The 16,264-nt window shown below is 39.5% G+C and overlaps 1 protein-coding gene across 40 annotated transcripts in view; it reads right to left on the reverse strand.

Moving 5' to 3' along the window:
- ptprda (protein tyrosine phosphatase receptor type Da) overlaps positions 1-16,264 on the reverse strand; it is a 108,559-nt gene that overhangs the window by 61,719 nt on the left and 30,576 nt on the right. For all 40 annotated transcript variants that reach the window (XM_073859132.1, XM_073859136.1, XM_073859148.1 and 37 more), the window contains exons 3-4: positions 6,332-6,477; positions 2,077-2,218 (exon numbers count right to left, since the gene is read on the reverse strand). In XM_073859132.1, the coding sequence (XP_073715233.1) occupies positions 2,077-2,218; positions 6,332-6,477 (288 nt within the window). The remainder of the gene's footprint in view (positions 1-2,076; positions 2,219-6,331; positions 6,478-16,264) is intronic.

The raw sequence follows: 16,264 nt of genomic DNA on the forward strand, positions 1-16,264 counted from the left end.
TATGGTTCCCAGAATGCTTTTTTTATAGTTTATTCTGTAAAGATAAATACTTGTTAATGTTTAATGTTGTCAGTAAATAACATTAATTTAAATCTACAGTAAGTTACTGGCAAACAGCTGCATAACTACAGCAACATTATTTTACAGTGTGAGGTCATCAGACAAAAGTGAATGAAAAGAAGCAGAATCATGGATGTGTAGTTGTTGTATTGCAAACATTGAAAGAGTTTGTTTGTGTGTCTTTGCTTTTGTATTGCAGGTTTATCAGACTGGAGCTGAAAACAGAAACATTTCCAGACTGAATCACACACTAAGTAATGTGAACTAAAACAAGAGTACATTTAACTTAATATTACTAGTAATTCCAATACAATTCAACTTTATTTTAAGTTGATTTACCTTTAAATAATGTTTAATATCAGTTGTTCTGTCCAACATCTCCACTCAGTTAATTAGGTTTTTCTATTTTTAATTCATTATAATTATATTACTTTTAGTGTTATAAATGATGTTATAACACACAATTCATGTCTGACTATAAGTTGATCATTGAGAAGACTTGATTCTTTACATAAACTGTGTTTTTGACAAATGCATTGTCAATAATGTGGACAACAAAATGTGCACGGTGACTTCACAAAATGATAATTTACAACAAAAAGTTCTTAAAGTTAAAGTTCTTATTCTTTGAAAAATAATCAAAATATTCAGGCTAATCCTCACAACATGTACTGACAATTGTCAGTTCTTTTAACTTGAATGTTTTAGTTTAATGAATTTTATATTCTCAAATGTTAAATGAACTAAGATTTTTTTAAAGGGACACTTCACCCATTTGCATTAAGGTTAGAACCCCAGTCATGTTTTTAAATGGTCATGCATCATTTTCTCAGTTTCCGCTGAGACAGGAAAAATACAGATTTCAGTGTTGCACTTACTTCTTTCAATGATGTAAAAATCATCATTTTGCATCATTGAAAGCAGGAAGTCCAATATCTTTGTTGAGGGCGTGAGACTACAAACACCCCTTTTCTCGGTCAAATAGCCACCAAATTCGGAATGTATGTTACATTAAGACTACAAATATGACACACTTTCAATAAAGATTAATGTTTCTACAGGTGAAATGCTCCTTTAAGTATATGTCCAAAAAAACTCAAAATATCAAGTGATGTTTACATGATTATGTTGGTTAAGAGTGCAAGAGAGACCCGACACGATGGAAAGGAGCAAACATAATGATAATGTTTGTAGGTGAAAATCACATTTGTATTCTTATTACTTCCACTTCAGGTCAAAACATCACAGCAGGTTGTTATATAACATCTGCTCAATGTTGTTTTTACTACCGACACAAATGTTCAGTTTGACTTTAGTGTCAGACCTTTTGGAGCAGTTACCAGGACAGGGTTTAGATTAATCCAGGACTAGGTCTTAGTTACATTAGGACATTAAAGTAGCTTTTACCAATATATCTTACAAAAAACAATATCAATGTGCATCTTGAGACAAAACAATGCCACAGATATACGTCAGTACGAGAGGTTTTTCAATTAAGACATGCACTTTAGTCTGGGATGAGGATAAGCGCCGTTTTGTTTTGGATTTAAAAATCTCTGTGATGTCTTTTAGGCATTTGTGAAATCTTCTACACACGCTCTGGCACGTCCAACAAGCCCTTACAAGGCCACTTTGTGAGAAATGTTGTAAATGTAGCATAAAATTAGAGTTATATTGATGATGGTGAAGCTAGCGAGCGGGAAAGCCCGTCTGCTAATTACAATATTAATCACCCGCTCCAAGGTCACGCCGGCCTTACAGAGCACTCGCAGACAGACTTTTCTTCAAATAAAAGGCAAGCGTGTCACTTCCACTCATACACAACGCAAACATCTGCCGCGCTGGCCAACTATTAAAACGTCAACATCCGCAAGCTGAGCAAAGGCAAATAAAAACATTTTCAGAAAGCAAACAACAATACAGACAAAAGAAGATCGACACATACCTGCAAGAGCTGGAAGGCAACGAAAAACAAATGTTAGCGCTTTTATGGTCAGTGTTTCGCCGCAGACTCACCACGTAAAACAGTGAGTCGTGTGGTGGCGCTCGTCTCCCCAACACTGTTGGAGGCGACGCACTCGTAAATGGCTTCATCACGCGGCGTCCGCAGCGGCTGGATTCTCAACACGGAGCCGGAGCCGTCATCAAACTCTATGACCTACAGGTGCGACAGACAAGATATGTTATGAGAGTTTTTTTGCTCACAGTTCACGATGGACATCCATGCACATATAGTCAATACACACAGACACACACTTAAACACACAGACACTACAATACATCCAGAAACAACCTTTACAAAACCCGATCGAGTGAAACAGTAAGAACAGCACACAGAAACAATCTGGTTAAAGAGCTCACAACAAGGCCAAATGTATGCAGACATCCCTGATCTTCACTTTAACAGGTTTGGCGTTCCCAGTAATTCCAGTATAGCACAAATTAAAACTCTTGAACCATAAAATGACATTTAGAGAATTTCTCTCCACCCGTGTTGCAAAGAACTGCTTCTCTTACTGACACTTACTAATCTTTCATCTTTAGTTTGATACAAACATGAATCTATAACAGCTTGCATTCTAAAAGACTTTAACTTCATCTGAAGAATAATATAAAAATCATCAAAACTGTTTTCAAATATAAAAACCTTTAAATTATGTATAATAATATATATTTCACAGTCATGTTTTTTTATATTTAACAAATGCTAGCATAAAATATAGTTAAAATAAAGCAATCAAATTAAGGTCCAAATTCACTAACAGCTCCAACACCCTTTTAGTCGTTTAAAACGTCATGATTTACTAAAGACACGCAGTAAAAAATCAGCTTGGACACAGTTGTTTTTGTGACTGATGTTATTCAATATGCATTTGTAGGAGTTTCCCCTTCAACGCTAAATTTATAGGATGAGAGCGTTTAAATAAATCACACAACACAATTTACTGCCTTTTGTGCTTGTCAAATGCTTAAAATAAACAAGACTTAAACCGTACTCAAATCTGTCCTGTTCTTGATAGATTGCGTTATGGAAATCAGATTCTTTCATTAATAGAAAAGTCCACTTCCATCTGTGATTTATTAAAATTAACCTCTCACACTAATCTGTTTAGTAAGTCTGGCACACATCGTTCTGTTAAATTTACAGTTATAACATTTTACTGTTATAATATATGATACAAAGTAGGTCTTTGTATGTAAAAAATGCTGTAAAAAATGTACAATGTGCAACCATAGCTGGCTGTTTTTTAAACTCATTGGAAAACAAGTCTACATGGATTTAGTTTTATGCATTTAATTCTGCCTAAACCCAAAGCACACTGAAAGCACACCATTCTCCAGATTGTCTTTGTATGGCAGAGCATCTTAAAGAAACTCCTGGAAGAGCCAAACCACTGAATTACATCCAAATGTGTTTTGTGAAAGAGCTGAAGTTTAGTAGTGTAATTCAACAGCAAACACTATAAGACAGAAGCTTGTATCCGTATCCCACTGAAAAACATTTACTCATTGAGTTTCTCTCGGGTGAAATGAACTGTCAGCTGTTCAGACCACAGAAACCTTCACAAGAATCTGTATCCACCTCACCAATCCTTAAACCTAAACTAAAACACTGATAACTAGTTATTATTAAATAAATCTCACTAATATCCTTACATGTAAATGTAGCTTTGTGCATTATGAATGTTGTTGGCTAAAGTGTTAAACGCTCGCTTATGTTTTATTGAATTGGATAAAAGCGTCAGCTATATGAATTAATGTAAACATAAACCTGTGACTTTAAATATTAACATGACATTACAGCTGATGGAAATTTATGTCTGAAATTGAAATGATCCGTTTTTAGCCAAAAGATAAAAAAGCCGAATATATGTCGCCTGTCGGCACTCAGAATTCATGATAAGAATATCCCAAACTCAGATGCTTTGATAGAGACTTTTACTTTGCTTTTGCTCTGTACATTGATTCATGTTTTTAGCCTAAATATAAGCTTGTTCTGAAATGCAGACAAAATAAAATCGGCCTCATAAATTTAAGTCAGCATATGCCATTATAATTTATTAAACACACATCACATTCAGTTACTGCAGTTCTTTATTATTTATACAAAATAAACTTACAAATAAATATAAATCGTGTAGTATATAAATCTTAAATACTAAGGTCTTCATACTGGTGCATTTACAAAGAGATGTACATCAATCTTGAAATGATAGGCTAGATATACTTATTATTGCCTAAAATATTCTCTGTTCCATTTCAATGTGCTTATTTTCATAAAAATTAGATTATTTTTTTCTTATTATTAGATTCTTTAAATTGATATATTAGTCTAATATTAATTCGATTAGTATGCTCAAAATGTTTGTTGCATAACTAATACACATTTCTGCTCTATACAACATTCATGTTAATCCAAATAATGAGGGTAAATAAAATGATTTGTGTGTAAAGTTGATTTGCCTCCCACGCCTGCTTACGTTTTGAGATGAAACGTCTCTCTATACAGTCAATCTTTTACAAAACATTTATTTTGTGTTTGAACATAAAAACACATCCCACTATGAAAGGAAAGCTCTCATGCAAGTAGAAATGCGAGAGCTGATTTTTGAAAGATCACAGTGTCAGGATCCTGCTTGAACCTTGTCTTGTTTTAATATTTAGTCAAGTATGGCAGGGTTCTTACAGTACAATGTTTTGTTTGGATAATGAATGGTCTGTAATGGTTATATACAGACTCCCTTAACTGTTATTATTTTTACCTGTTCCCTTCATTAGTTCTCTCTATTTAAAGTCCTTGTGCTCTTTGTTCTGTCTACGTTCGTTCTGATTTGTTCCTGTCAAGATATATCCAGCTAAGTTAAGTTCATTGTTTAAGTGTTAGTCTAGTCTAGTCCAGTTTACAGTTTTTGTTTAATATAGTCTAGTCTAGTCTTGTCAGTGTTCTGTTTATCCTGTTCGATGTTAGTTTTGCCCCCATGGTGGGTTTTTGTTTTCTGTTTCAGTATCAATAAAGTCTTTAGTGTTTTTCTACTTGTGTCTGCACATACTATTCCTTACAGACAGGAGGCGGAGCCTTTAGCCATTTATTCACTATCCATCCTATGACATCACACTTATGAATTCATTGGCTGATAAAATTGACAAATGTCTGTCTTATAGCATGCTCAACGACAAAGCCTTCACAATATCACGGCCACATTCAAATGTCAATATATATATATATTTTTGACATGAAATGTCTTAATTTTTAAACCAGATGTTTCAAAGCAAACCTTCTCAGTCATTTTAAGAATGGGAGGATTGTTGTGCCATCATGAGTAATCAAATGTGTTGATATAATCTCACCCACTCTTAAAGCTGACGTCCGAAACATGAAACGGTGAATGTTAACGTGAAATCACACGAACAAACGTCAGTCAGATAAACAACAGTGGACAGTTTATTAGATAAGCGTTGACATGACCGACTCACGCCAGACGAACGAGACAGACGACGTTCACAAACACGTTGGTTTAGTTGGTGGAACAGCTATCGGTAGATATATACTCACTTTTGACAGAAATACCAAGGACAGGTTCTCCGTTTTACAGATTTAAATACATCTGCGGTCATACGTTGCGTCTTTTCATTTATCGTCACTTTTCACACACACGCATACACACAAACTCTTCAAAGGCATGCGGTTTAATGCTAAGTGCATAATGCAGCTAACGTTATTAAACATTGAAATGTTTATTAGTGAATTATACAAATGAAGACATGTTTGTGTGGGTGAGTAATGGTGTTATTAGTATATTAGCCGGTGTGTTAGTAGTATATGTGATGAACGCTGATAAGATTTCATTTTAGCAGGCAAAAGACAAGGACACCCAAAAGGGTCCTTCAACTGCTAAATGTCTGTGGATTAGTGGCCAGTGCAAAACAGAAGAGAAAGATGACATCGAAATCTTATCAGGGCTCGACTGATGTGACGTGTTGATCAGTTTTGGATGAGATGGTCATTTAAAAACAGGACATGCGCTGAGAAACAAACCTATCAGAGCTAGAAGAAAATGAAACTTTTAGTTACAGTTTCAGCAATGCAAAGCAAAGTGCATGTTTGACAACTCAAATGAAGCTTGTGATCTGATGTCATGACATGAATGGTCATGCATGTTAATAATGGGAGAATATGACTGAAAACCAATGGGCTGATGAATGTAATGGGCGTGTCTATCATTTGCATTCACTTGTCGAGCATTTTACATCAGAACAATAGACCTAATACCTCAAAGCGCTGGTTGCTCACTCTCTTCCCCTTCTTGTTCCACACGATCTTGGGCCGCGGGTCGCCCGTCGCTTGGCATATGAAGGACGCAACGCCACCTTGAACACCCGTTTGATCGTTGGGTGTTCGTAAGAACTTTGGTGGTGCTGAAACAGAAAAAGGGAGGGTGAAGGTTACACGAGTGCTCTTCATAGATTCAGACGAGGTCTCAGATGAGCTTGATCATAGAGAGAGATCATCCATTCATAAAGTTGATTGATTAGAAATGCTGTATGTATTCACCGTGAACACCTTTAAATCTTCAGCCGGCAGTAAAGTCCAGTAGCTCACACATTTCATATTTCACGCAGAAAGCCATCGGTCGAGTTCAATACAATCACAGAATTTAAATCAAAATGTTGTCAAGTTCTTCTGGACTCGCCATCGATTATTGCTCGCATCTTCCCTAGCTGGAAACCCTGAGTGATTTTTTAAGATGGATACAGTGGGCCAGTTAAAACAGGATGTGACATATGTATCCCACAGTTCTCGTTTATAATTGGATCTGTGTCCGGGGTGTCACCATGACTACAAGAGGGATTTTACTGAGCGATCCAAAATATTTGCAGACGACTGCCAACACCCGACCGTCTGTGTGCTTCTCTCTCTCTCTCTCTCTCTCTCTCTCTCTCTACTTCAAAGCACAGTTTTCTCAGCATGTAAATACGTAAAATCGTATCTTCTCCGGCTGTCAGGACGGGTGTCATACATTCATCTTTACACACGCTGCGCCGTCGTGGAAAACCACATCAAAGATTCGCCTGTCAGTGAATCTGCTCTAATGGCATTTGGGGTCGGCAGTAAATCCTGCTTAAGCGCTCATGCTACACATCAGGACAAGAAGAGAGAAATTGCTTTTTGCTTAAAACAGAGAGAGAGAGAGAGAGAGAGAGAGAGAGAGAGAGAGAGAGATCTGAAATGTGTAGACATGAGTTCTTACTATAATGCAGCAGTTTTATTGTCAGCCTATCAGATGAGCAATAAATCTGAAGTGACGTCACGCGTGTCTGTCAATATACAGTAGAGCATAAAGACAGCAGATTGTATTTGATCAAGTATTACATTTGAGTGAATGATTTGACAAACAGGAATTTAGTTCAGAGAATGGACTTCAGAAAAAAGTATATTAGTGTCAGACAGATTCTGTATTTTATGTAAAAAGTTATTTCATATTGTAAGGGATTATGGGTATATTATCAGTATCACACAATGTCACGCACTCTACTTAATTCTGGCTTTAAAGGGTGGCACATGAAGTCAAATTTAAGCTTCATGATTTGTCTGACTGTCAAAAGTTAATACATTTACATATAAACCTAACTCAAGTTATTGAAGACCTGGAGGCTGTTTGAAATGTCAATCATGGAATAATGTCTACTGTTTCACTACTGTTTAAACCGGTTAGTTTTACACAATCTAATTGTACAGCATTCAGGGAAAGTTAAGAGTTCTGTGTGGAAAACAGCCAGATACTGCAGATCCAATGCATTATGGGAATTTAACATAGAAAAATACTATCATGCTGATCCCCAGACACCAAATACTTGATTTTATTAGCACACGCAACATTGTGCAAACATTTTGAACAGCAGCATAATGTGTGTGTGTGTGTGTGTGTGTGTGTTTGTGTGTGTGTGATTGTTAATTCTGTTTGAAGTGTCCTACAGGATATAGCGTCAGTTTTATCACAAGCACTAGAGCGCACCGGTGCCAGGACCACAGGTGTCACGCTACAGCACGCCTGTTGCTAGGAAACTAATAATGCCAAGTGCCGCCCACCTCACCACTCAGGTGGATCCGAGTCATGTGACTTCTGACCTCAATCTGAGATTAATCATACAGGAAACATACATACTGACAAGAGAAAAATAACACTGATGAGACCTGATAAAACCTGATCTAAAGTCATCATGAGACCTGATGAGACCTATCAAGACCTGATGAGATCTGATGAGACCTCACAAGACCTGATAAGACCTTATGAAAGTTGATGAGACCTTGCAAGATCTGATAAGACCTCACAAGACCTGATGAGATCTGATAAGACCTCACAAGACCTGATTAGATCTGATGAGACCTCGCAAGATCTGATAAGACCTCACAAGACCTGATGAGATCTGATAAGACCTCACAAGACCTGATTAGATCTGATAAGACCTCGCAAGATCTGATAAGACCTCACAAGACCTGATGAGATCTGATGAGACCTCACAAGACCTGATAAGACCTTATGAAAGTTGATGAGACCTCGCAAGATCTGATAAGACCTCACAAGACCTGAAAAGACCTTATGAAAGTTGGTGAGACCTCACAAGACCTGATGAGACCTCACAAGACTTGATGAGATCTGATGAGACCTCATAAAAGTTGATACGATCTGATAAGACCTCACAAAATCTGCAACTTATGCAACTTAAATGGGCGTGAATGCTGTGAGAAGAACAGCAGGGAGTATGCAGGGCACCTAATATAATAAGCTAGTGTAACAAATATAAAGATTAACTATGAATCGCAGTATTAGAGGAATAATTTTAACTGAATATAATATTTCATTAAAACAAAAGTTAAGTAAGACTGTTCAAGTTGAAATAAGAGCGTGTTTGAAGATAAGGAAAAGTCCTCAGGACATGGTAGCGCATGCTTGCCTAGACTCAAACTGCCTTCATGAGCAAAGTCAAAGTCCACTGGCATCTCAAAGCTTTCCTGAGGTAAATAGTAGTTAATGCGAGTCCCTGACAGGTAAAATCATCCAATGTTTTTAACACTGTTTCACCACAGAAACACCTGCGACCCATGAATGCCTCTCTTAATTATTATATGTTCTTACAGTGTAGTGTCACGGCACATTTGCATTTTACTATTCAGAATCGTATCCGAGTGCGATTGCCTCAAGCCCCCGAATACCCTGCTGGCCTTTCTTCATGTAACACTTGCATGTGCTTGCACGCGAAATGTCTTCTCATTGGATAAGAACACGCAAGCTTATAAATAATAACCAGACACTGACGCGTCATCAATGTACTACAGTCCTTTGCCATGTCACAGCATGTGATCTTTACACAAAATGGAGTTTGAAACCCGGAAGACAAAAATATCACAAAAAAGCTAAAAATTAACTAGTCTTCTCCTACTGGTAAAATTAACAGATGCTAACATTATCTTCTATGATGTGCAACACAACTAACTCTGTTAACATCTAAAAAAATGTTGGTTAGTGTTTCATGATGCTTTAAACAGTACAGTATAGGACACACACACACACACACACACACACACACACACACACACACACACACACACACACAGACACACACTGATGTGAGATCAGAATGACCTTTCACACTGCATTAATTTAATGGTGCAGGATGAGAATGTTTCAAACTCTTTTCACAGCACAGCGACTTTATAACAACCACAACAACATAAAATCTGCCCTGACAGAGGTGACCGGACCAGACCATGCACACACACACACACACACACACACACACACACACACACACACACACACACACAACGCACGCACGCACACACACACACATGGTGGTTTATGGGGACTTTCCATAGATTTAATAAACTGTAAAATTCAGCATCTAATCTTTCTGATCATAAGCCTTCATCCTCATCACAGGCCTATACAGGACAACTGCTGTATGGTCATGACTTGCAGTGCGGTGTTCACTATTCACTGGATGGGTTAAAATCAGAGATTACATGTCAAGTAGGGTAGGATACATTGTCAAATACATCACTTTCCCTTTCATTTCCTCTATAGGGCCCTGCTCTTCCTCATACTCTTCCTCCTCTTCCTCGTGGATTGTTTTCATTCATTGTTGGTATAAACAGACCACACACCTGTACACTCTGAGCTGATTTATATGGTGTACAATTGGTAAAAAATAAAAAAAAACTGCGTGAAGACTTTTATGTTGTTGTGTTTACTTGATGATAACTGTGTTGTAATTGTGCTTAATGTTTGCTGCCTGTGTTTAGAGTTTCTCACACAAACTTTGTTCAATGTTGAATTGTGTAAACTATTGCTTTTACATTTGGTATCTATTGACAAGGTTGGTAAATTGCTTGGAAACGCTTATAATGCTAATAAAGTACATTCATAGTTTATTTTGATTATGAATATTAACAAATGTAAATACTTACTGAAGATCAATACTAAGAGTTTTATGTGTAGTCTGTTTCAGTTTCTTGTTGTCTGCTGTGTTTGTGATGACCTCTGCACTTGTGTGTCTGTGTGAATGTCTGACAGCTCATGGCACCTGAGCGATGATCTCTCCTCGCAGCTTCTCCGTTTTAATGGCCAGATGACGACCTTCGATAAGAACGACATCATCTAATCGTGTGGCGTGATGCATGGGCCGACTATGCCAACATTCCTTATCACTAAATTATTGCTGACAGCCATGACCTCACAGGCGACCTACAGGATTTCCTTGGTGAGGTGTGTGTGTGAGACAGTTACAGTCTAATATTCTTCAGAGAAATTACACAATAAAACAGTTCATTCATTTGCAGAAAGATTTTGGACCTTAAAATCAGACTCATGTGGTGGACATATTGCCTGTTTTCCCAGCCAATAGCGGCTGTGACTTACTGAGCACGTTGATGTTTATGGACGTCATACATTCACATGTGTAAGCTGCGATGTGTTTAGTGCTGCAATGTGTGTTGGATATCGCCGTGTCCAATGGTGTCGTGTTCAGTATCAGAATGTCTGATGACGTTGTGTCCGATGTCTCTGTGTCCAATGGTGTCATGTTCAGTATCAGAATATCTGATGACGTTGTGTCCGATGTCTCTGTGTCCAATGGTGTCGTGTTCAGTATGCGAATGTCTGATGACGTCGTGTCCGATGTCGCGGTGTCCAATGGTGTCGTGTTCAGTATCAGAATATCTGATGACGTTGTGTCCGATGTCTCTGTGTCCAATGGTGTCGTGTTCAGTATCAGAATGTCTGATGACGTCGTGTCCGATGTCTCTGTGTCCAATGGTGTCATGTTCAGTATCAGAATATCTGATGACGTTGTGTCCGATGTCTCTGTGTCCAATGGTGTCGTGTTCAGTATCAGAATGTCTGATGACGTCGTGTCCGATGTCTCTGTGTCCAATGGTGTCGTGTTCAGTATGAGAATGTCTGATGACGTTGTGTCCGATGTCTCTGTGTCCAATGGTGTCATGTTCAGTATCAGAATATCTGATGACGTTGTGTCCGATGTCTCTGTGTCCAATGGTGTCATGTTCAGTATCAGAATATCTGATGACGTTGTGTCCGATGTCTCTGTGTCCAATGGTGTCGTGTTCAGTATGAGAATGTCTGATGACGTCGTGTCCGATGTCTCTGTGTCCAATGGTGTCGTGTTCAGTATCAGAATGTCTGCTGACGTCGTGTCCGATGTCTCTGTGTCCAATGGTGTCGTGTTCAGTATCAGAATGTCTGATCACGTCGTGTCCGATGTCTCTGTGTCCAATGGTGTCGTGTTCAGTATCAGAATGTCTGATGACGTCGTGTCCGATGTCTCTGTGTCCAATGGTGTCATGTTCAGTATCAGAATATCTGCTGACGTTGTGTCCGATGTCTCTGTGTCCAATGGTGTCGTGTTCAGTATGAGAATGTCTGATGTCGTCGTGTCCGATGTCGCGGTGTCCAATGGTGTCGTGTTCAGTATCAGAATGTCTGATGACGTCGTGTCCGATGTCGCGGTGTCCAATGGTGTCGTGTTCAGTATCAGAATATCTGATGTCGTTGTGTCCGATGTCTCTGTGTCCAATGGTGTCGTGTTCAGTATCAGAATGTCTGATGACGTTGTGTCCGATGTCGCCGTGTCCGATGTCTCTGTGTCCAATGGTGTCGTGTTCAGTATCAGAATGTCTGATGACGTCGTGTCCGATGTCTCTGTGTCCAATGGTGTCATGTTCAGTATCAGAATATCTGATGACGTTGTGTCCGATGTCTCTGTGTCCAATGGTGTCGTGTTCAGTATGAGAATGTCTGATGACGTCGTGTCCGATGTCTCTGTGTCCAATGGTGTCGTGTTCAGTATCAGAATGTCTGATGACGTCGTGTCCGATGTCTCTGTGTCCAATGGTGTCTTGTTCAGTATCAGAATGTCTGATCACGTCGTGTCCGATGTCTCTGTGTCCAATGGTGTCGTGTTCAGTATCAGAATGTCTGATGACGTCGTGTCCGATGTCTCTGTGTCCAATGGTGTCATGTTCAGTATCAGAATATCTGATGACGTTGTGTCCGATGTCTCTGTGTCCAATGGTGTCGTGTTCAGTATGAGAATGTCTGATGACGTCGTGTCCGATGTCGCGGTGTCCAATGGTGTCGTGTTCAGTATCAGAATGTCTGATGACGTCGTGTCCGATGTCGCGGTGTCCAATGGTGTCGTGTTCAGTATCAGAATATCTGATGACGTTGTGTCCGATGTCGCGGTGTCCGATGTCGCGGTGTCCGATGTCGCGGTGTCCGATGCCGCCATGTATGATGGTGTCGTGATCAGTATCACCATGTCTGATGATGTTGTGTCCGATGTCTCTGTGTCCGATGGTGTCGTGTTCAGTATTAGAATGTCTGATGACGTTGTGTCCAATGTCGCCGTGTACGATGGTAAATGGACTGCATTTATATAGTGCTTTTAACAGACCTATGGCCATCCAAAGGGCTTTACAATTTGCCTCATATTCACCCATTCAGTCACTCCTTCATAGACAGACAGCGGTGTCAGCCATGCAAGGTGCCATCCAGCTTGTCAGGAGCCGCTGGGGTTAGGTCTCTTGCTCAAGGACACCTCGAAACTTGGTCAGGTTGAGCCAGGGATTGAACTACCAACCTTCCAGTTTGTAGACAAACTACATGAACCACTGAGCAACTGCCACCCAGATGGTGTCGATGGTGTCGTGTTCAGTATCTCCATGTCCGATGTCGCCATGTTCGATGACATTGTGTCCAAAGTTGTAGTGTCTAATGTCACCATGTTTGGAGTCACCATGTCTGATAATGATGTGTTTATTGTTGCTGTATCTGATGTTGATGTGTCCGATGTCACCGTGTCCAATGTTGGTGTGTCCAATGATATTGTGTCTACAGTCGTAGTGCCCGATGACATTGTTCCAAAGTCGTAGTGTCAAATGGTGTCGTTTTCAATGTCACCGTTTTTAGAGTCACCATTTCTAATGATGATGTGTTTAATGTTGCTGTATCTGATGTCTGATGTCGCCGTGTCCGATGACATTTGTTCAATGTTCACATGTTCTGTGTCACCATGTCCGATGTCAGCGTGTCCGATGATGTTGTGTCCAAAGTCGTAGTGTCCAATGGTGTTGTGTTCAATGTCACCGTGTTTGGAGTCACCATGTCTGATGATGATGTGTTTAATGTCTTTGTGTCCAATGTCCTCATGTTGTGTGTCACCATGTCTGATGTCAGTGTGTCCGATGACGTTGTGTCCAATGTCTTTGTGTCCAATGTTGCCATTTTTGGTGTCACCATGTCTGATAATGATGTGTATAATGTTGCTGTATCTGATGTCGCCGTGTCCAATGGCGTTGTATCCGATGTTGCCATGTTCTGTGTCACCATGTCCGATGTCAGCGTGTCTGATGACGTTGTGTCCAAAGTTGTCCAATGGTGACGTGTTCAATGTGACTGTGTTTGGAGTCACCATGTCCGATGATGATGTTTTTGATGTTGCTGTATCTGATGTCTGATGTCGTTGTGTCTGATGTTGGTAGCTGACTGTTAGCTGGCTGGACAACAGCCAAAGATTCTTTAATAGAATGAACAAGAGAACTAAGGCTGGTTTACATGAAATGATCACTGTGCATTAGTCTGGGTACAGATAACTAAATGGATGTTTTAGAAAGAGATATAATTCATTATTGATTCATCGTTTCTTCTTTCTATTCACTTGTTTTCTGAGAGAAAGAGAATCACTGATTCATTTAGTCATCTTTTGTTCCTGGCAGTTTATTGGAGCTGATCATGTGGCTTTATAAAAGATGCTCTCCTCCTCATTTAGTGCACCAGTGTGTGTGTGTGTGTGTGTGTGTGTGTGTGTGTGTGTGTGTGTGTGTGTGTGTGTGTGTGTGTGTGCACGCGCGCATGTCAAGTACTTAAACAGGAAGTTGACCATCAACCAATCAGATGATGATCATGTTCTGACGCCCTGTTCTGTTATGCTGCCAAATGCTCTCAGTTTCATCGTAGTGACAATCTCTTTGATCTAGTTTATTCCGTTTAGCAGACATTTCTGGTCGTTCATCTGCATTTAAAACTCCTGTGTTAAAGAGCTGAAGATATATTCTTGTTGTGATGACACATGCGTCCTTACAACGACACGCCCCTTATGGCATTGTTTCTGCCTTTTGTTCACACAGGACGCGTTCCGTAAACGTTATGGCAATGTTACAAAGCCCCCTTCACGGGAGCGATCCCAGAAACAATTACAGGATGTGTTTCTGTTCACACAGAAGGCACGCTGGCAATTTTATGGGACTTTTCTGGCATCAACATGCTGTGTGGATGAGGTTTTTCTTTGCAGGGATGAACAGAAGCAAAGCAGGAAAAAGAAAACTAAGAACTGGACAGAGGCAGATGAAGAATTGGCTTCAATTTCTTTCTTCCCCTCATTTTCTATTTCTCTTGCTTTAGCCTACAGTCTTCACAGTTAGATGTCTGTCATTTATCACACTGACATGCTCTCTCTCTCTCTCTCTCTCTCTCTCTCTCTCTCTCTCTCTCTCTCACACACACACACACACACACACGCACGCACATACACACATAGGCGTGATGAAGAATGGTTGGTTTCTCACACACGCGCAAACAAACACACACACGCATACGCATGCGCATGCACGCACACACGCGCACACAGGCATGATGAAGAATGGTTGGTTCAGCGAGAGAAGTTTCACAGATGGCAGAGGAAGTGACTGTGTGAGATGCCACAGTGGGAAACACACAGACACACATAATACACACATATTGTTGCCAGAAGGAGAAATGTGTGTGTGTGTGTCTCAAGATGAATCTACTGTAGCATTTCAGCACAAACCCCTGTGTTTTATTCTGTATAGCTGTGAGTTCAGCGATTGTGTTGTGTGTGATTGTACAGGTAAAACCCTGCAGCACGTCACATTAAAGGGGACATTTTATGAAAATCTGACTTCATGTTTAAGTGCTATAATTGAGTACCCAGTGCTTCTATCAACCTAGAAAATGGGTAAAAGATAAACCCAGTAACTTAGTTTTGGTAAACCATTCTCTGCAAACATGTGAAAAAATAGATCACTGAAATTTGGCTCCCCTTGTGATGTCAGAAGAGGATATTATTATAATAAGATCCGCCCCTTAATCTGCACTATCCAATCATGATACTGCAACCACTGACATTTAGTGCAGAGAGAGAGAAAATAATTGACAGCACAATTGAGTTTCAATTTCAACAAACCACCATTATGGCGATCAGTGTTTGCATTTCATCAGCTCATTTGCATTTTAAAGACACAGCACATTTTTTTCTTTCACACCTACAAAGTGTCAATGTTGTCTTTGGGGTATTTTGAGCTAAAACTTTACACATACGCACTGGGACACCAAAGATTTATTTGACATCTTAAAAAAGTCTTATGAAATGTCATCTTTATAAGTCAGCAATGAACTTTAAGTGTCTGCAGAAAACTGTCATGGATTTAACTCTAAAGATGCTGCATCATTCAAACGGACCGGAGCAGATTTTTGGGCAGGTTTGTGTTTATCATCTGTCCAGCGGTCAGTAACTGGTCTGTTTGAGGACTACAGTTTTATTTGGTTTGGGATGACTGATGTAATGTATATGTAAACTCTTCAGAGATTTGGTTTGTTTGAGAATTGAA

The sequence above is a fragment of the Misgurnus anguillicaudatus genome, chromosome 21 (assembly GCF_027580225.2).
Source record: "Misgurnus anguillicaudatus chromosome 21, ASM2758022v2, whole genome shotgun sequence".
NCBI lineage: Eukaryota > Metazoa > Chordata > Actinopteri > Cypriniformes > Cobitidae > Misgurnus > Misgurnus anguillicaudatus.